At 35.2% G+C, this 19,515-nt stretch overlaps 2 protein-coding genes and 1 long non-coding RNA gene across 5 annotated transcripts; 1 reads left to right on the forward strand and 2 right to left on the reverse strand.

The window, feature by feature from the left end:
- The first annotated feature begins 2,790 nt into the window (after positions 1–2,790).
- Positions 2,791–5,274, forward strand: LOC113304613 (dihydrodipicolinate reductase-like protein CRR1, chloroplastic). Of its 2 annotated transcripts, none has more exons than XM_026553755.1 (10): positions 2,791–3,083; positions 3,191–3,313; positions 3,437–3,511; positions 3,601–3,666; positions 3,777–3,872; positions 3,991–4,107; positions 4,248–4,340; positions 4,653–4,754; positions 4,837–4,923; positions 5,030–5,274. In XM_026553755.1, exons 1-10 carry the CDS (start codon positions 2,970–2,972, stop codon positions 5,111–5,113), a joined length of 957 nt encoding a protein of 318 aa, XP_026409540.1. In that variant the 5' UTR covers positions 2,791–2,969; the 3' UTR covers positions 5,114–5,274. The 2 variants fall into 2 exon arrangements, with proteins under 2 accessions (XP_026409540.1, XP_026409541.1); XM_026553756.1 differs by having other exon boundaries at positions 2,809–3,083; positions 4,997–5,274.
- An 87-nt stretch (positions 5,275–5,361) lies between these two features.
- LOC113304614 lies at positions 5,362–7,887 on the reverse strand. 2 transcript variants are annotated; one of them, XR_003338257.1, is made up of 5 exons: positions 7,811–7,887; positions 7,444–7,515; positions 7,142–7,277; positions 6,790–6,944; positions 5,362–5,730 (listed from the first exon to the last, which is right to left on the reverse strand). It is a non-coding gene; the product is annotated as an uncharacterized LOC113304614 (long non-coding RNA). The 2 variants fall into 2 exon arrangements; XR_003338258.1 differs by lacking the exon at positions 7,811–7,887 and adding an exon at positions 7,647–7,772.
- Positions 7,888–15,811: 7,924 nt separating this feature from the next.
- On the reverse strand, positions 15,812–18,784 carry LOC113305157. Its single transcript, XM_026554253.1, has 3 exons — positions 18,314–18,784; positions 17,040–18,013; positions 15,812–16,667 (listed from the first exon to the last, which is right to left on the reverse strand). The coding sequence occupies exons 1-3, from the start codon at positions 18,782–18,784 to the stop codon at positions 15,812–15,814; spliced, it is 2,301 nt and encodes a 766-aa protein (XP_026410038.1).
- Between the last annotated feature and the right edge of the window lie 731 nt (positions 18,785–19,515).

Here is a 19,515-nt window from a genome sequence, read left to right on the forward strand (position 1 = left end):
AAACTCATACTTGCTAGCTAAGTTAGCATGGAGGTTAGTTACCGAGGAATATTCTCTGTGGACTAGGATCTATAAAGAAATATATACTTAATACTCTTCACTATGTCAATGAGACTCCAGTTTCTTGGAATTGGAGAGTGGTTTGTAAAGGTATAGAGGTTCTTAAAAGAAATTATTGTTGTGGAACTGGGTGATGATAAATTTATTGAAATATGGATAGGTTCCAAATAGATCAGGTTTACTTGATTCTTCCAATGCTTCATCAAATATGCAGTTTGTTAGTCAATTTATTATGCCGAATGTATGCAAATGAATGTGGAATTGCTTAATATTTTGTTTGACATGGATACAGTTTTAGGTAAGAATCCTTCATCAAGTTCTAATGTTTTGAGATGGAAACCAGCTCATAATGGGATAATGTAGTGTTAAGTATGCATATACAGTCATTATAAATGAAACGTACAGAAACGAACCAGCCGATTTTCCATGGAAAGCTTTATGAAAGCTTGATCTGTCACAAAAATTAGACACTTCTGATGGAAATGCATCAATATTTTTTTATTATTTTAGACAGAAACTTGCTAGGTATGTAGTAGACATAAACAATAAGTATCCACTTTGTCGAGTTGAAACTGTGTCAACGTATGATTTGCTAGTTGATCGTCAGGTTACGAAAGACGTTCTTTTTGCTATCAATCCTAATTTTGCAGGTGCTGTAAGGAACATGCAGTTGAAGGAATGGATTTCTAGTTGGTTTAATAGAACAACTACTAGTGGAGCGAGTCAAAACAATTTCATGACTCTCGTGTTTTTTTTATGGCATGTACAGAAACTTAATTAGGTGTGCAGTGGTTTTTGATAATTTTTTCGTACAAATTAATCTCTTTATTAGGAAAGTTAACGGAAAGGTAAATGTATGGAAATGTAATTCAACTACGAGGAGAGTAGGCATTTGTCTAATGGACACAGTCTAATTATCAGGCCATGGTTACTTTAAGAAGGAAACTTTGTAAAAGTTAATGTTGATGCATCTTTTATTAAGTAAAACAAGAATATAGGCATATGACTAACTATGTTTTCTAATGCAGGTGAATATAGAGGAGCAATATCAATACCGGACATAGCTCAGGATGAGGAGCAAGCTGAGGCTTTAGCAGCACTGGAGGTAATCAAGTGGCAAAAGAGGCTGCTGGGAAATATTTGTGCTTAGAATGAGGTTGCCAAAATGTGATCAAAACAATAAATGGTAATGTTGGGTCTATTAGATGGACAAACAACAATGTCATCTCTGATTGTAGAGAGCTATTATTTAAACCACTATGAAGATCGGAAATGCACTTACATGCTTAGGGAGTCTAATAAAATTGCAAATCGCCTGGCAAAACATACTAGGACAAATAAAGTGTCGAAGTCGTTATTTTCTGAATTTCTAATTGGTTAAAATCCATTATTAAAGAGGAACTCGATATAATCGTTCAATTTCTCAAAATAAAACTTCCTTTCCTATAAATTTTTTTTAAAATGAAATGTTATGCATACGCGAAAAAGAAATATACCAAGTACTTCTTTCAAGTTTCTAGTAACCGAAGAAAAGCTAATCAATAATATAGTGGTCACAAAACCAGGTGGATGGTCTGCCATGTGTATTAGCTGTGTAGAATAATAAGCCAAGTAAGACTATGACATCCTATATCTTATCACGCTCTTCCACGCGCTCACGCTCACATCTGAATGGTTAACAGCTTTTTACATCCACACCAACCAAATCATAGCAGTCCCCCCACCTACTGCTAGTCTGCTACTATCAATTATATTCAGCAACTGTTCTAATCAGTTTCCAATCACCAATTTCTGGAACACCTATCAATCAGCGGACGATTGATGAAGATCCAACGGTGCAGATCGCTTCATCAAATGATCTCTGCCAATCAAATCTCGTTTTTGGACCCATATGCGTTTGCATAAAGGAGAAAAAAGTGTGTCCAGACAGGGTTCAGGATGAGTTGTTGAACGCAACTTGAGGTAAGGTGGGCCTAAAGGCCGGGCTGGATTTGGAATCTATTTTATAAACAGGACCCAGCCCAACAGTACCTTAATAGACCCTTGATAATTCTTGTTTCCACAGTTCCATGTTATTTGGTTTGGGTTGTACTTTAAACAAGAAGATCTCCATTAGAGGTTCTGAATTCTGGTAGGTATCAGCATCAGCATCAGCATCATCATAACTGTGTCCATCCTTCTGGTAGCCACCACTTTCATGGCATTTTGTCTGCATTACATTACTACAAATCAATGCCTCCTGGAAGCACTTATGTAGAAACAAACCACCTATAAACGGCCACTGCCACCTAAAATGAACAGTAACATCTACCGCTAGCATTAACGCCCGCTCATCAATTCTCCGCGAGAAATCTAGATCACCTCCCCCCAACTTGACCTTCTACTTATAAATTTTAGGGTCCATACAGAATGTACTACTGATTCTACATTGCAGGACAAACCCAAGGGAGAAACCAGTCGCACAAAATCTCCCTGGGACAAGGACTGGTTCCGTCGTTCCAAAGGGTGTCCAATCCATGGTCCCTCGTCTCATAAGTGTCAACTTGGTAAGGATTGGTCAAGTTAGAGACAGTGTACAAATTTATTGCCTTCATCGTTGTTTAATTCCAAGAATTAGATGTACGGGTATAACTTTACAGATACAGCAGAGTACAGGAGGATGTAAGAAAAAATTTACAGTCCTGAGTTTTGAATTCACGATTGATTTATCAAAAATTACTCAGTACACTATAATAATCCAAAGAGAGTACAAACAGAAACCTGAGAATCTAATATATTCCCTAAGCTCATATATGGTTATCCTGGTCTACAAGATTCATTTCCCTCCGAACAGAAACTTACCCTTATCTTGAAACAAAGAAATGTTTTATCCACTCACTGTAGTAGTAGCAGTAGAGCTCTGAACAAACATGGCAGCTTTGAGTTTCCAATTCCAAACCACGAGTTACAAGAGAAAATTTCACAAGTTCAAAATTAGGTCTTCGATATCTTCTTCTGCGCAGACCTCACAAAACAATATCAAGGTACTTTCACATATCAATGGTGTGCTTTTGTTCTGTTTTCTTTATGACATTTAGCCGTTTTCTATATAACTAAGGTTATTTTAAATGGTATTTTTCTGGGGGAAGAGGTGGTGATCAATGGTGCAACTAAAGAAATTGGCAGAGCTGCAGTTCTTGCAGTAACTAAAGCTAGAGGAATGGAAGTTGCTGGCGCAGTTGATTCTCACTTGGTAGGAGAAGACATTGGAAAGGTTTGTTTCTCATTGTCCTGTTCTACTTTTCTTCTATCAAGGTTATGCGTATCGGTATTTCTTATTGTTTCCACCTGAGTATTTGTTTCTGAATGTTTTCCATACACGTATTTTCTTTACTAGGTTTGTGGTATGGAAGAAGCTTTGGAAATACCCATAATAAATGATATCACTATGGTCTTGGGTTCAATATCTCAAGTATGTATTTTGTTCTATTTCTTAATTTAAGTTCAAATTAATCCTTTTGGATAGTTTCCTTATTGCATTGTCTATGGAATTCATGACAGTCAAAAGCAACTGGTGTTGTCATTGATTTTACAGATCCTTCAACTGTTTATGACAATGTGAAACAGGTTAGGATATCAAACACTCTACTAGTTGATACAAATTCCTAAAATTAAGTTGAGTGTCTAGCATAATGTATTCTAGTAGTTGAACGTAGAAATGTTCTCTTATTTGACAGGCAACAGCTTTTGGTATGAAGAGTGTAGTCTATGTTCCCAGGATTAAGTTAGATACGGTAACTGCGCTATCTGCATTATGTGAGAAGGCCAGCATGGTGAGCTCAGGGTGAGATTCTATTTGGTGTATATTTAGGCTTCATGTTCAAGGGTTTATGTACTGAATAAAAATCCAAACTCTAATAAAAACAGTTCTTTATATTGCAACAATGTTAGGGTTGTCTGATTGCACCAACACTGTCAATTGGATCAATACTTCTCCAGCAAGCAGCAATCCAAGCATCTTTCCACTATAACAACGTAGAGATTGTGGAATCAAGATCAAATGCAGCAGTAAGTTAATCTAAAATCCAAAGCTGTTGAAGAACTCGATCTGATTCACATAATATTAACACAGGCTTACTAATGTATCAATCCAGCCAAATAATCATATCCACTGTAGCATGATAAATGTTGCTTCTATTTGACCACAGGAACTTCCATCAACGGATGCAACCCAAATTGCCAACAACCTCTCGAATCTCGGTCAGATATACAACAGAGAAGATCATTCAACAAAAGTATTGGTAAGAATACATTCTTAACGCTACTGTATTAGTTCAATCTTGCAGTACAATGGTCCGGGAGTACTAAAGCTTTTAAATGGACATGCTTAGCTGAGAACAGCAGTAAATGAGAAAATAAATCAGGAAAGAGAAATTACGTGTTTGTTTGGTTTCTGTTCTCAATGCACTGAACTAATGAAACTGAGCATTTCAACCGCTATTTCAGAGGTTTATATAACCGTTCAGCAGAAAAAATAAACACACACCCCTAAATGAAAGTAAAGTTTTTTTTAAGCCATTGCTCCTGATGTCTGACAACCCTTACTGGTGCAGGCACGAGGTCAACTTTTAGGGGAGGACGGAATTCGTGTGCACAGTATGGTTATGCCAGGGCTTCCAGCCAGTACTAAAGTTTACTTCTCTGGACCAGGGGAGGTATATCTGAAGCAAAATAAAATAAGTACACAACTTTACGTCAAAACCAAAACTTCTTGATCCCTGAGAAATTGTTTTACAGGTATACAGCTTAGAACACAATATTACGGATGTGCAGTGTCTAATGCCAGGTTTAATCCTTGCAATTAGGAAGGTTGTGCGCCTTAAGGTAACACATCTGTCAAGCATCACACATTCTTTCAAATAAGTCGAGTAATAACTAATTTTTTCTGGCTCGGCAGAATCTTATCTATGGCTTGGAGAAATTTTTGTAGAGTACATTAAGGAGACGGCAAGGAGAAGACATTCTCGCCAGTGTTGCAACTTACCTTCTTAGCAAAGTGCAGTCCCCTAATTGAAAACAACTTTTTATTTTTTAACCGATGTAAGTAAAGCATAATGATGACAACTAGCAAACTCGTCCCTGATGTTTCTCTTTATCTTTTTCTATAATTTGAGGAATTTGCTGCTAATCATATTCATGTAAATCATAAATATATGAATAAGATTTCCTCAAAAAAAGTATGTAGCAACTTGTGATTAATAAGGGTTAAGAGGAACATAATCCCTTCAAAGAAAATGATCTTCTATCCGGACAAAATACCAATGATATAACACAAGAATATTTATAGAAGATAAAAATGCTATTCCCATGACATCCATAAACAAGATTGAGCAAATAACAGATATAAAAAATCAAAATTTCTCTCAGGCCAATTCAGCACCTCAGTGAGATTATAGTTAAGACACAATAAAAGGAGACTCCTTCTTATAGTTAAGACACAATATTAACTCAGTTTCTTGCACCTATCCACGCTGTCTCTATCAATGTGTGTGTAACTCATGCAGGACGCCAATAAGATGAATCCCCCAATTTTCTTTGTTGTCTCATAAGCAGTGGAGTTAGGATCTCCTGGCACTGGTTGTACCAGAAGCGAACGGGTACCCTCATGGAGCATCTGCCAAACTGCAGAATCTGCAAACAAAATTCTCCACATTGCTCGGTAACTTAAATTATTGTCGCCTAGTTGAGAACAATGGACCAGCTTAACATTTTGTAAGTTTGCCCAAAAAAATTTAGGTTACTAATATGGTAGTAGTATTATGAAACATACAAACCATGAATGCAAGAAACCTATCTAGTATGAGGAGCCATTCTTAGATAAGGATATATAGTGCTGACTAGCATTCAAAATTTTAAGTAAGGAGATATAGTGCACATGTAAGAGAGAACACTTATTCAGTAGCAGACTAACAAATCATAGGTGAATGCCATGGTATGTTAGTTCATTATCGAATTCAATGGACACGCACGATTAGCTGTTCCTAGATTGGTCATCAATTACAAAGAATAAACAGCCTACGTCACTTATATCATAATTTCTGTCTTGCACTTTGTTAGGTTGTGTTGTTCATTTACTAAGGATGGAGGTAAAAAATGTCATAAGCCAGTAACTTAATTAGTGTGGTCCTAGTTGAGAACAATGGAGCAGCTATCATTTTGTAAGTTTGTCCAACAGTTTTTAGGTTACTATACGGTTCCTAGAATATGATTACATTTAAACCTTGAAGGAAAGAAACGTGTCTGGTATGAGGAGCCATTCTTATGCAAGGAGATACAGTGATGAGCAACCAACATTCAAAATCATACGTAAGGAGATACAGTGCTGAGCAACCATTATTATGCAAGGAGATACAGTGCTGAGCAACCAACATTCGAAATCATATTTAAGGAGATATACTGCACATGTATGAGAGAACACTTTTTCAGGAGCATGCAGACTTACAAATGATAGGTGAATGCCCGTAGTATATTCGTTCATTAATGCAATTCAATGTACATGTACTACTATTGTTCCTAGATTGGTCTCCAGTTGCCAGGAAAAACAGCTTGAGCCACTTTAATCATATTAATTTTGTCTAGCAGTTCAGGCTTGTTCATTCGGCAAGGAAAGAGGTAAAGAATGTCGTAAGCCAGAACATGACAAATTATACAGAAAAATCTGATTTGATGTCCAAGTAAGAAAACAAGTACCTGCACCCTGAGGAAAATGAAATTTCTCCTTCAAGTCAGAAAGGCCGATTTGTCAAATCTGTCTCTCCAACCATTCAAAGTATTTGAGCTTACGCTGCCCTCTCAGGTGAATTCTAGTAACCTCGTACACATAAGGCACCTTGAGCTGATAGAAGCTGAAGAAAAGTAAGTGAAGCAAAACGTCTTTATTATATTTCAAGCAATTATTCTAGGTTCTTGACTAAACCGCAATAAGAATTTTCCGAACCATAACGGAATTCTGCTATGAAATAACACTACTGAGAATAAGATATCATCTTGCTATGAATTTTAATTTGTTTGGACATTTTGGAAGTCTGAGTCTGGGACAAACCTCTGATACCGTGTTGGCATTCTTTAGCAGATTCCCCAAGCCAAATCCTCCTTATCTCTATCCGAGAGACTTACCTACATAGCAATATTTGCTTGTTTCCTTCTGGAAGAGCTGGTCGTTTCACTAGAACTGCACCCTGCATAGGTTTCCACCCTCTTAGCCAAAGAGTGCAACATCAAAACCAAATAACACTTCCCCAACTTCTTACCAAATCTTAATCAATAGCAACTTCCAATCCCAAAGACAAAGATATCAATAAAATTATAAAAAAGCATTTGCAAGTGTATAAATTATCCTAATACCTTGAGAAATTTACCAACATAAGGTATATTAATTGAAAATGCATCCAAACAAAGACCTACAACCTCCGATCTCTGCAAGAAAACCAATCAAAAATCAAAACAAAAAAATAAATAAAATGACGAGATGTGATTTAAGACTATCCATGAACCAAATGTATATCCAATCCATCTAGGTAATTTAGATTCATCCAAACCAGGTATACCTAATCACAAACAATATCCCCAAATTTAGAAGAAGAAGAAAAACAATAAAAATCAAGAAGAACCAAATTTCAGAAATAAACTAACTGAGAGTGAAGCGAAGAACAGAGAGATTAAGATTAGTTTCTTCAAAATTATTGTTGTTGAGACTAGCTGAAATTCTTACATGGTTTGCCCTAATCCTGTTGTTTGAAATGGCGGAAAACCGGAATTGATGATACTCATCTCTCGTACAAGTCGGAATTATTATTATTATTTTTTTTTTTTGTTAATAATTTGTTGTAGGGCTTGTACCCTATGGATGTGCGGCCCAATATAGTATCTAGGGTTCTCTTCTTACTTGTATATAAAACATACTATGCTATGTAATATGGTTGTTGTTGCTATCAATAAGATCCCTCTTAACGATTTCTCATATTCTTCCTCTTCTCCTAAGTACTCTTAAAACACGTTATCGAGCACGAAGTTTCACCGCCGAGCTAAAGTTGGGTTTTGTTCATTCTTCTTATTTCTTTGGACCGCAAGGCACGAACTCATCTCCTTCTCAAGGTTCTTAAATTCTTCTTGGATTTTTTGGTTTTAATCCGATACCCCATATTAAGAGGTATGTCTAAACGATTTCTAAAAAAAAAAAAAAAAATTTGTCTGCCGTGTATATGATTGATCTCTTCTACATGTTTAATTAATCATTTATCCATATGCTTACTTTGATGTGTGTTCTTGTATGATTTGATTAGTAGGCATATGTTTGTATTATACAATTGATTAGCTTGTTGGTCTCTCAAATTTTTTTATTTTTCATTTTCTTTTCGCATATCTTTTCTATTTTGACGATGGTGGTATACATATTATTATGAATCTGTTTTGTCGGTCAAAAAAAAATATATGATTGATTGATCTGTCTAGTCTGATTTACAGTTAATTTTTTTTTAATAAAAAAAAAAAGAAAAACCGTTTTTGATTGATGGCATGTCTATACAGGAATCTATATTATTTTACTATATATATATATATAATTAAATGTCGCCCTTAGATTTGCTCTTTGTACTTTTCTTATTCCACTGATTTTGTTTGACCGAGATGATATAACATACTATGTATGCTGATATATTTTTTATATGATCATCATATTTAAATATTATTTTCCTGATAGCGGTGTATATTTGTTCGTTTATGTGAGATATATTACGATAGATTGTAGTTAGTATTATATAGTTGTTGTACTATTATTGATATAAAATCCTTTTTTATATTTTAATTTATGTATTACTATATATATGTGTATGCAAACACTATGTCCAACATGATTACTATGCATCTATCAAATGGCTCCCATATATATGCTTAATGCTCAGTTTTTTTTAGCCAATGGAAATATGATAAAATATTAACGCATATCACTGATTAATTAACGCATGTCTCTGAAATTTCTTCCCCTTCTTTACATGCATTAAATGTCTGATCGTTTTTGGAAAGAGATAATTAAAGAGAAAAAAAAAACTGATTTTTCTTTTAAAACTGTGTAACGTGTGAATGTGTTTTTATTGTTTGTTTATTTACGTTTAATTCACTTAATTGTAACGCTTGTATTAATTACTAATAACGCTTGTCTTAAATATTAATTATGTTAATTGGTGTGTAAATTTTATATGAGCATAAATGCTATAATTACTACCCTTCTTTGCTTTCTACCGTTACACGTTTTTTAAATATTTTATGGTATTTTATTTTATTTTTAATTTTTTTTATCTCTATTACCTTTCGTGTTCATCGGTCCGCTCCACTCGGTTCAACCTGTTCTGGCCCGACCCATACTGGTTCAATCCAACTCGACCCAATCCTGTTCCGTTCTGGCGGTTGGTCGTGCATGTCCTAGCGGGCACGGGTTCTCTGTAAGTATAAATGGAACCAAAGCTTGGCATGAGGTATGTAAGTATTTGTGGGTTTTAAGGTTGGATATTTGTTGGGTTTATTTATTTGTTTTTTAGAACATGCCTAATTCTATATTTCTTTGTCTTAAGATAAATCCATATCATATAAACGGCCAATTTAGATTATGACTGTTGATCTTGATCATTAAGAATTTTAGTTTTGTTATTTGCGCTCTTGCATATAATATTGGCTATAGTTGAATGTGGTCTTTTGTTCAATTGGTTGTACCAACTCGATTCAAATATATTTATTTGAGGTTCAGAAGTACTTGGACAATTATTGCATACTTGATAACCTCTCAATTTTGAATGTTCCGTGGGATGTAATCCACTTGCTCGACTATTAAAGAGTCGATATTTTCAAAAGACGTTGCAAATAAAATCACATGTATCCCAATTTTGTTGGAAGAACTCACAAAAGGTGATATGAGTCAGAAAATTTTCACTTATCTACTTCATCCATAATACTAACGAACCGGTATATGTTGAAGTATGAAAACAAAAGTACGTATTATCTTTAGTAATATATTCAACCTAAAGTAATTGGTTGACATGTGTAGTGAGATTCTCTTGGAATATTGAGATAAAGAAATTTCTCAAATTAAGCTAAATGTAGCAAAATTGAAAATGGAGAAAACCCAAAGTAATGAGGGTTAGACATACCGACTCATATAAAGTATATGAAAAGGGACATATATATCATGTGACAAAAATATTTTTTTTTTCTCCCCAGCAGTAATGACACTAAAGTATAGGTATCAATTGAACATGGGATCAACTAAAATGTAATTCTATCTCCCATCATAAATAAAAGAGTTGGAAACGCACCTGGTTGTAGGTATTGGTATATACAATGTAATGTGTACGTATATCATAATAACAACCAATTTTCACATCAACTTTAATGGCAACAAGAACATTTTCTGGCCAATCGAGCGCAACACTGCTCATTTTGTTTTTCAAGATAGAACAAAGACGTCGCAAAATCTCTAGATGTACCAAGAGATAATCACACCTTGTTAAATTCCCAAGTAACTAAATGGATATCATGTGGAACATCAATATGATGAGAATGTAATTGATTTCATCATTTATAATCTCTAATATATTTGGAAGGAAATATATTTTAGAGAAACTAATGAGTCAATCTAGTGCAATGTAATTCACTATAATATTTGGATTACTGAATCCATATTGACTCCGACGATGAAATGTTGGAAACTGACTCACACAAGCTTTGGGCATAACCATAAAGAATTTTTGGTTGTGACATGATGATTGTTTTGAAAGAACTCATACAAATATCACTTTATTTGAGTGAACGAAAATGGGAAAAAGATTGACAGAATGCAAAGTGACGGTATATCTCTCAATAAGTGTTTTCTAAATTACTAGATGCACAACCCCCTTCCCATTATGCTTTTAAGTAAGAAAGCATATCACTCATTTTTACAAAGTCTTCAGTAAAACAGGATCGAGACCATCCTAAGACGCAAATGGTAAAAATTCCATATTACAAAGAAAACAAGGTAAAATTTAGAAAAATATTCATGCAGAATGCGAACCATTAAAGTGACTGATGAATCTGGTGAATGTTTTGACATTTTGGACTAGCTATAATTCCCAAGAAATTTGCGTTTGAAAACTCCTACCACATATTATACAATTCAAAGTGCAAAGGCTAACCACCCTTGTTAATGCTAGAGAATTTACATCAAAAGGACTTGATGAATATTGCATGTTTAATAGGATCAATATAGAGCATCTTATACCCAATGGTCTCGCAGAGGTTACCATCAAAGGTTACAGATGATGTATGAGGAATAGGTTATGCGTTCCAACCTACCTTTTATTGCTTTGGGGATATGCAATATTACACACATATTTACTTATTTCGTTTTAGAACCCAATATTAGTCAACCTTTTCTGCGTACAGGTCGGTAACTGAATTTAAGCCTGACATTTGTGTTCTTACGCTTTTTTGGTTGCACTATATATGTGTCATTACGAGTCCACATCGTACTATGATGGGTCACGAAATGACTAAGTAATTTTATTGGATATTTACTCTCAACAATTATCCGTATTTTAAAAACTTTGGCAGGAGATCTCTTACTGCTAGATTTGCAGGCTATCACTTTAATGAGACAGTCTTCCCGTCGTTAGGGGGAGATAAGAATTTTTTTTTAAGGGAACGACATGAACTGTCGTGGTGTGTTCCCACTATGTCTCATATTGATTATTGTACTCCACAAATGTAAATGTGAAGTGACAAAGAATAATCAATTTTCAGAATGTAAACTGATGTCGCTAAAGTGACAAGATCACACATACCAGCTGCAAATATTCCTACAAGGTTAGAAATCCTCAGTATGGGGTATACCATAAACTAAGGTGTTGCAACTACACTTGGTGGAAGTGTAGTTGAGGACGTGGCTCCATAAAGGAAAATGTAGAGACCACTAGGTTCGATCAATGCTCACCTAGAAAGGAAGTAGATGAGTAAGGCACAATCTAATTTGTATCATTAATGAAATCATCTCACTTGATTGTCTCTGACTATGTCCATAAATCAATACTGGAGGACGCTCCGAAGTTTTAAATGATTCTAGAGAACAATGAAATCCGTCAATGGAAGGATCATGCGTGCACAGTGATGATATAATCCATAAATAGTTGCTCCAGAAATAGAGCACAATGAGATCGAACCATGCTTTATTTTGATTAATTTCAAATAAATAGCATATTTGGCCTACACAATCCAGGTAGAACTTAGTTCTTTGGAAAATATACGGGTATTCGGTGTGGTAGTGCTAACCAACCTAGTGTAAAGCCTATTGGACATACATAATTAATTTGTCATAAAGCATAATGAGAAGAAAGTAGTCTTAAAGTAAAAAGACTCGCCTTGTGGCGTGAGGTTTCTCACAAAGCCCTGGAATTGTTCTCTTGTAATGAACGTTATAGAGTTCCGCTAATTAGTTAGCTTGGTAATTTCAAAAGGACTTGAAATGCAGCATATGTATGTGGTTGTTACGTATGTGTGAAAGAATCAAGAGATATAATATATTTACAAAAGTACTTGATCGACTTTTGTTTCCCAAATCAAATGACTCTAAACCACAGAATGCGTTTGCAGTTAGATAGAACGCTCACTTATATATTCAAGCAATCAGGCGGATGTGGTATGCCCGTCTAAGTGGCTATTTGATTTGGAAGGGATAGACAAGTAAGTTATTTTTCCTTGCGTATTCATAAGAAAGTTCCTGATTTAGAATTGTAGCTATTCATGTTGATGGTGCATACATGATGTGTACTCTTGATGTAAAAAGAGACCTTAAAAGATATTTAAAATCCGAATTTGAGATGAAAAATCTAGGGAAAGCTCGATCGAATACTGAGCTTGTGGTATATTATTCCATCAGTTTTCATATGTCTAAAGTTGTCAGGCAATTTAACAAAGACATGCATTCTGATAGCACTCCCATGATTAGTCGAGGTTCAAATGTAAGTAAGTAATCGTTTCGTCCAAAGGAATATGACGAAGATCTGTTGGGAGATGAAATTCCCATATCTAAGTACAATAGACGCATTGTTGTACTTAGTATAATAATGTGCTCGATTAAATTTTACATCCTCAGGAAACTTGTTAGCTAGATATAGCTCCGCGCCAACGTAACATCATTGGAATGGTATAGTGAACGTAATCATGTACTTAAAAGTAACCATTGACATAAATTTGTTTTACCCCTACAAAAACATTAAAAGTAATGCTAATGAAAGTGCAATCCAAAAGTTGTTGATTATGAAGGAACAATAATCTCTTCTCCAACGAAAGTAATCAAAGGGAGATATGGTAGATTATTTTCTATGTTATTACCGATATTCAGTTTCGAAAAGTACATGACTAAAGGAACTGTCTTGAAAAACTCTGAAAGTAATCAGGAGGAGGATCCAAGGATATGATGTAGACATAATTTACTTCGAAATTGAAGATGTGTTGTACTTTTTTCCCTTCGATCGAGAATAGTTTTTCCCAAAGGGTTTTGTTACTCGACAAGGTTTTTAGCGAGACAACACTAAACACATCAAATATGTTGAACGTTGAAGACATAAAGATTGTTGATATTACTGAAATTATCTGAATCAAAGAAATGAATGGTGATAGTCTGTTAAGAAACGTAACTTCCATAATCAATAACAGGGTCTTATAAATATTCAAGTCACCAAAGTAATGTGTGATAAACTCCCTTTGATTACAGTAAACTAATGAAAATTGTCTGATATCAGGGGGGAGCATCTAATGGTGTGTTGAACTATTTTCCTTCACTGAGGTTGCTTTTTCCCACAGGATTTGTTACTCGGCAAGGTTTTTAATAAGACAACAATAAACACCGGAAATGTAATTTACAAGCTAAGGTTATTGTCTTTCCCACGAGGATTTTCTTTCTTAAGAGTTGTGAAGCAACTAGTCAACTTCAACGGAGCAAAGTGATCATCTGCAATGGATCACCTTTACTTGCATCTGTCGCGTTGTACTCTTTTCCCTTCATCAAGGTTTTATCCCGTTGGGTTTTCCTTGTCAAGGTTTTTAACGAGGAAACATATGCGAGTCCAACTATGTTCTAAGTTTACTTAATATTGTGCTCTTTTTTTTAGTTCAGGTTTTGTCCCTCGGGGTTATCCTGGCGAAGTTTTAATGATACAATTAACTTAGACTCGTTGATCTTTGAATATCGTATTGCATGTGATGAACTACATGTAAAGTACGAGACAACATGTGAACTACTACATATGAAGATTTGTACCAAGGTTTTATCCCACTGGGTTTTTCCTTGTCAAAGTTTTAGTTAGGCAATTGATTTCGGCACAGGTCATCAAGGAGAGAACGACATTTGAAGAACTACATTCAAAGCACTATATGTGAAGCACTATGTATAAAGTTTTGTTATTGAACCGCACAAGGGGGAGTGTTTTAGGGCTTACAGCCCATGGATGTGCGGCCCAATATAGTATCTAAGGTTCTCTTCCTACTTGTATATAAAGCATAAAATGCTATGTAATATGGTTGTTGTTTCTATCAATAAGATCCCTCTTACCGTTTCTCGTACTCTTCCTCTTCTCCTAAGTACCCCTATAACAGAATTTTATTAATGGATAAAATTATTGTCTCCTGTTAGGAGACTACAGATGGTAGGACAAAAGTCATCATAACTCTCACAGCCCTGACCAGTTTCTCTAGATGATCTTGCAATAGCATTTGTTACTTGGTTATCATCACGACTAATTTAAACAAAAGAACAAGAAATAAAACTGGAGATTAAATGTTTGATCTCTTTAATGAAATTCCTATTTTCCCATTGAATGAGTAAGGAATGATTGTTGATGGATTCAATCACGAGCTTTGCATCTGCTTCAATCTGAATATTTGGCAGTTGAAGTCTCTTAGCCCAGTGTAATGCTTCACGAACAGCCATGCACTCCTCTGACTCAGCTCCTAATGCTCCATTGTCATATGTTACTTTAATTCCAAGGAAGTTACCTGTGTGTTTACGCATGACAATTCCAGTTCCAAATTCATTAGTATCATGATCATAAGATGCATCTATGTTGAGATTAATAACACCTTATAAAGGTGGTTTCCATCTAGAAATCTTAGCATCATTCACAACAATACTCAGAGAGTTATTTTCTACATGCATATGTGAAGTAAGATGATAATGTATTTTACGCACAGATGTTATAGGGTTGAGAGTTACTCCCTGAAAAACTAATTCGCATCTGTCCTTCCAAATGACCCATGCACCTATTAAAAGTGTTAGAAACCTTTTTTCATCTTCATCAATCTGTGTAGAGGAGAACCAACTTATCATCCATTCAGAAACTGAGTTGCTGTCATTTCTGGCTGATTCTATGTTAATATTAAGACCCCTCCATATTGCTCTGGCATGTGTACAATCAAACAATAAATGTTCCATTGTTTCTTCAGGCCTACCACATATAGCACAATTAGAGTCTGGTAAATTATCATACATGGCTCTTCTAGAATTAGTGAAGTGAAGTCCCCTTATGCATTTCCAAGCAAAGAGCTTGATACGATGTGCAGTTTTATAACTGTGATTCCATTAGTTGCAACCTCTCTGTCATTAAAAGTGAGATTTTTGTAAGTACTTTAACAGAAAATTTTCCATCTTTGGAAGGCATCCAGATCATTGTATCCTCCTTGATGTTGTCTATTATAGAGCTTGTATCTTTAGAGAAGTATCATGATCAAATAAATTCTCCAGCAAATACACATTCCATTGAGAAGTTTCAGGAAGAAAGAGTTCAGCTACAGTTTCATAAAAACGAAAAAGGTCATTCTTAGGAAGAGGAGGATGATTTATACCAGGTATCCATCTTTCTTTCCATATCTTGGTCTTCAAGCCATTGTTTATCTCCATGAAATAATTTTGTTGCACCACAGAAAGCCATTTTGTAATACCATTCCAAACATAAGAACAGTTTTTAGCACTTATGTTTTGATGGATAATATCTCCAGATTTGAGGTACTTACTGGATAAAACTCGAGTCATTAAATTGTCCGGCTCATTGCACAATCTCCAAGCAAGCTTAGTGAGCATTGCTAAATTAAGTTTCTCCAAATTTCTGAAAGCAAGATCACCCATCTCTGTAGGCCTACATAAATTTAACCAAGTTGTAGGGTTGTTCCCCCTATTACTGTTATAACCCCAAAAGAATCTTCTTTCAATGCTAGTAAGTTGCTGAAGAAGATTTGCTGGCAGTTTGAAAGGTCCCATCTGATAAATTGGTATTGCATTGAGCACACGTTTTATCATAGTTCCTCTCCCTGCTTGAGACATAGAAACTGCAGACCATGTGGATAGTCTGTTCTCAAAAGATTGTTTGATGCTTTTAAAATGCTCTTGTTTAGAATGCCAGAATATAAGTGGAGAACCTAAATACCTTTCTTTGGAATTCATAGTCTTAACTCCAAGAATTTGTCTAAGTGTCTCAGCTATCTCAGGTTTTGTCTTCTTACTGAAGTGGATTGCACTTTTATCAAAATTTATAACTTGTCCAGATTGACTGCTGAAATCATGAAGAAGTTCAATTAGATTGTTAACTGAAGTAAAGTTTGCTTGAGTAAAGATTAAGAAATCATCTGCAAAAAGTAGATGATTAATGGCTGGTGATAAAGCAACCACTTTAATTCCTTTGATTTATTTATTCTCTTGTGCTGCTGAGAGTTGTCTTGAAAAAAACTCCATTGCAAGAATGAATAAATATGGTGACAATGGGTCACCTTGTCTGATGCCTCTAGAAGGAGATAATTATTCATAAGGTGATCCATTAAGCATTATTGAGAGAGTAGTAGTGCTTATAAATTGATGGATAAGATCACAGAAGTCATCATTGAACCCAAAGTAAGAAAGAACCTTCAATAAGAAAGACCATTCTAACCTGTCAAAAGCTTTTGACATATCAAGCTTCAAGGCTAGCCAACCTGTTTCTCCTCTTTTCTTCTTCATGGAATGAATGATTTCTTGAGCTATCACTGTGTTATCATTATTAAGTCTTCTTGAAACATATGCTTCCTGAAAAGGGGAGATGATTTTCTCCCTTAATGGCTTCATTCTGTTGACAATGACTTTAGAAATAACCTTGTATGAAGTATTACATAGACCAATTGGTCTATATTCTGCTGCACCAACACATTTCTTCTTTTTGGGAATTAGTGAAATGTAAGTTTTGTTGATCTGTTTGAGGACATGTTTAGTTCCGAAAAACCTCTTGACCAATAGACATACATCTTCACCAACTATATTCCATTGACTCTTGTAGAAACTAGCTTGAAAACCCTCCGGACCTGGTGCACTCCAATTCTCCATGATCTTCAAAGTGACATATATTTCTTCATCTGTAGGAATTCTGTTGAGTGATATGTTGGCTTCTTCTGAAATAATTGTAGGAAGTATTGTATATAGTCCTTCATTTATTACTGAATTGCATGTTGAGCTAATACTCTGAAAATGTTGAGTAAGATGCTGTGAAATTTGTTCTCTTGATTGGAGCCATGTGTTGTTGTGATCTTGTATTAAATCAATATTATTCCTTGTTTTCCTTCTATTAACTTTGTTGTGGAAGTACTTGCTTTTAGCATCCATATCTTTGATGAAGTTGTCTCTGGAATTTTGTTGATAGAACTCAGTCTTTATTTTGTGCCACTTGTTAAGCTCATTGTTGATGTTGATGATCTCATTGTTGTTATCTGAAGTGGTGCTATGCTCTTGAAGTTGCTGCAAGTCTTGTTGAAGTTTGTTGACTTGTTGATTAATATCACTAAAGTGTTCTTTGTTCCACAAAGGTAATATTTTTCTTGTTATATGCATCTTATTAACAAGTTGAAAAGCTGGAGAACCATTAACTCTTTCTTTCTAAGCATTAGCAATAATGGTAGAACATGAAGCATCATTTAACCAAGTCCAAAAAAACTTAAAAGGCTTCCAACAATTAGGTAAAGTAACATCAGTATCTAACATGATAGGGCTATGGTCACTACCTAGTTGAGCTAAGTGTAATAATTTAGAGTTAGATACTTTAGAGACCAATCCCCATTACCCAAAGCAAGATCAATCCTAGATTTGATGATACCAGTACCCATATTGTTGTTGGTCCAAGTAAAGTCTTTACCCACATAACCTATGTCTTCTAAGCCACAACTAGAAACAATTAACTCTTTCTTTCCAAGCATTAGCAATAATGGTAGAACATGAAGCATCATTTAACCCAAGTCCAAAAAAACTTAAAAGGCTCTCACAATTAGGTAAAGTAACATCAGTATCTAACATGATAGGGCTATGGTCACTACCTAGTTGAGCTAAGTGTAATAATATAGAGTTAGGATAGTTTAGAGACCAATCCCCATTACCCAAAGCAAGATCAATCCTACATTTGATGATACCAATACCCATATTGTTGTTGGTCCAAGTAAAGTCTTTACCCACATAACCTATGTCTTCTAAGCCACAACTAGAAACAATATTTTTAACCCACCCATCAGTAGAAGAAGAAGTACCAGAAGTGTTATCAAGAATGTGAAAGTTCAGATCACCTAGAACAACCCAGGGGTTACTATTAGCACTACTAATTCTCTGAATAAAGTTCCATTGTTCCTTTTTCTTAGCATAGTTAGAATAACCATACATGCGGGTAAGCAAGAACTTAGTTTTACTGAGATCATATTGAGCAACAATGTTGAACATGTTGTGATGAGTGTCAATTATATCACAGGTGAAACCTAGCTTCCAAAGTAAAACTAGGCTTCCAGAAAGCCCTATTGGTTCAATAAAAGAAGAATTGGGGTATTGATATTGCTTCAAAAGGGGTTTACATTGTTGTTTGTCTATCTTTGTCTCACATAAGAAGACAATATCTGGGTTTTGAGTTCTTATAAGGTCACTAAGTGATAGACGCATTTATGTGTCTAATTTGTCCCAATTGTATATATTGTTAGTGCTCGATTTTGTACTTATTTGGTTATTTTATGTCTTTGTAGGTGTTTTTGCAGAAATAAGCTTTTGCGGCGAAATTGGCTCAAAATGTGGCATTTGAACCTCCGTAGATAACGTACCAGAAGCACCCCAGAAGTATGCCAGAGACACCCCAGAAATACCCCGGAGGAACCCCGAAAAAGTGTTGAAAACATCCCAGAAAAATTACTAAAGGCACCCAAGGGACAAGTGTTATGCGGACCCCAGCACCCGGTATAAGGAGTAACCTAATTACTGGGAGGAGGTCACCTTCACCTTTTGAATTTTGAATTTGGAGGAAAATTGTGGCAGACGTGACTCATATTAGAGTTCTTTCTTGGGACGATTTAAGGAGATTCAACCTCGGATTTTCGTTGGGCTGGACATGTTAGAGCACAACAGGGTTG

Source organism: Papaver somniferum, chromosome 8, assembly GCF_003573695.1.
Source record: "Papaver somniferum cultivar HN1 chromosome 8, ASM357369v1, whole genome shotgun sequence".
NCBI classification, from domain to species: Eukaryota; Viridiplantae; Streptophyta; class Magnoliopsida; order Ranunculales; family Papaveraceae; genus Papaver; species Papaver somniferum.

Excerpts from the sequence above, each read along its gene's own strand:
- LOC113304613 (XM_026553755.1), top strand. The coding sequence starts at position 2,970 with ATGGCAGCTTTGAGTTTCCAATTCCAAACCACGAGTTACAAGAGAAAA. Across the intron at positions 4,341-4,652 it reads ATCATTCAACAAAAGTATTG|GCACGAGGTCAACTTTTAGG; the intron begins GTAAGAATACAT and ends TTACTGGTGCAG. Across the intron at positions 4,755-4,836 it reads ACTTCTCTGGACCAGGGGAG|GTATACAGCTTAGAACACAA; the intron begins GTATATCTGAAG and ends ATTGTTTTACAG.
- LOC113305157 (XM_026554253.1), bottom strand. The coding sequence starts at position 18,784 with ATGTATGGTTATTCTAACTATGCTAAGAAAAAGGAACAATGGAACTTT. Across the intron at positions 18,014-18,313 it reads CTAATGCTTGGAAAGAAAGA|AAAGAAAGAGTTAATGGTTC; the intron begins GTTAATTGTTTC and ends GCTAATGCTTAG. Across the intron at positions 16,668-17,039 it reads ATGTCAAAAGCTTTTGACAG|CAGTCAATCTGGACAAGTTA; the intron begins GTTAGAATGGTC and ends TCATGATTTCAG.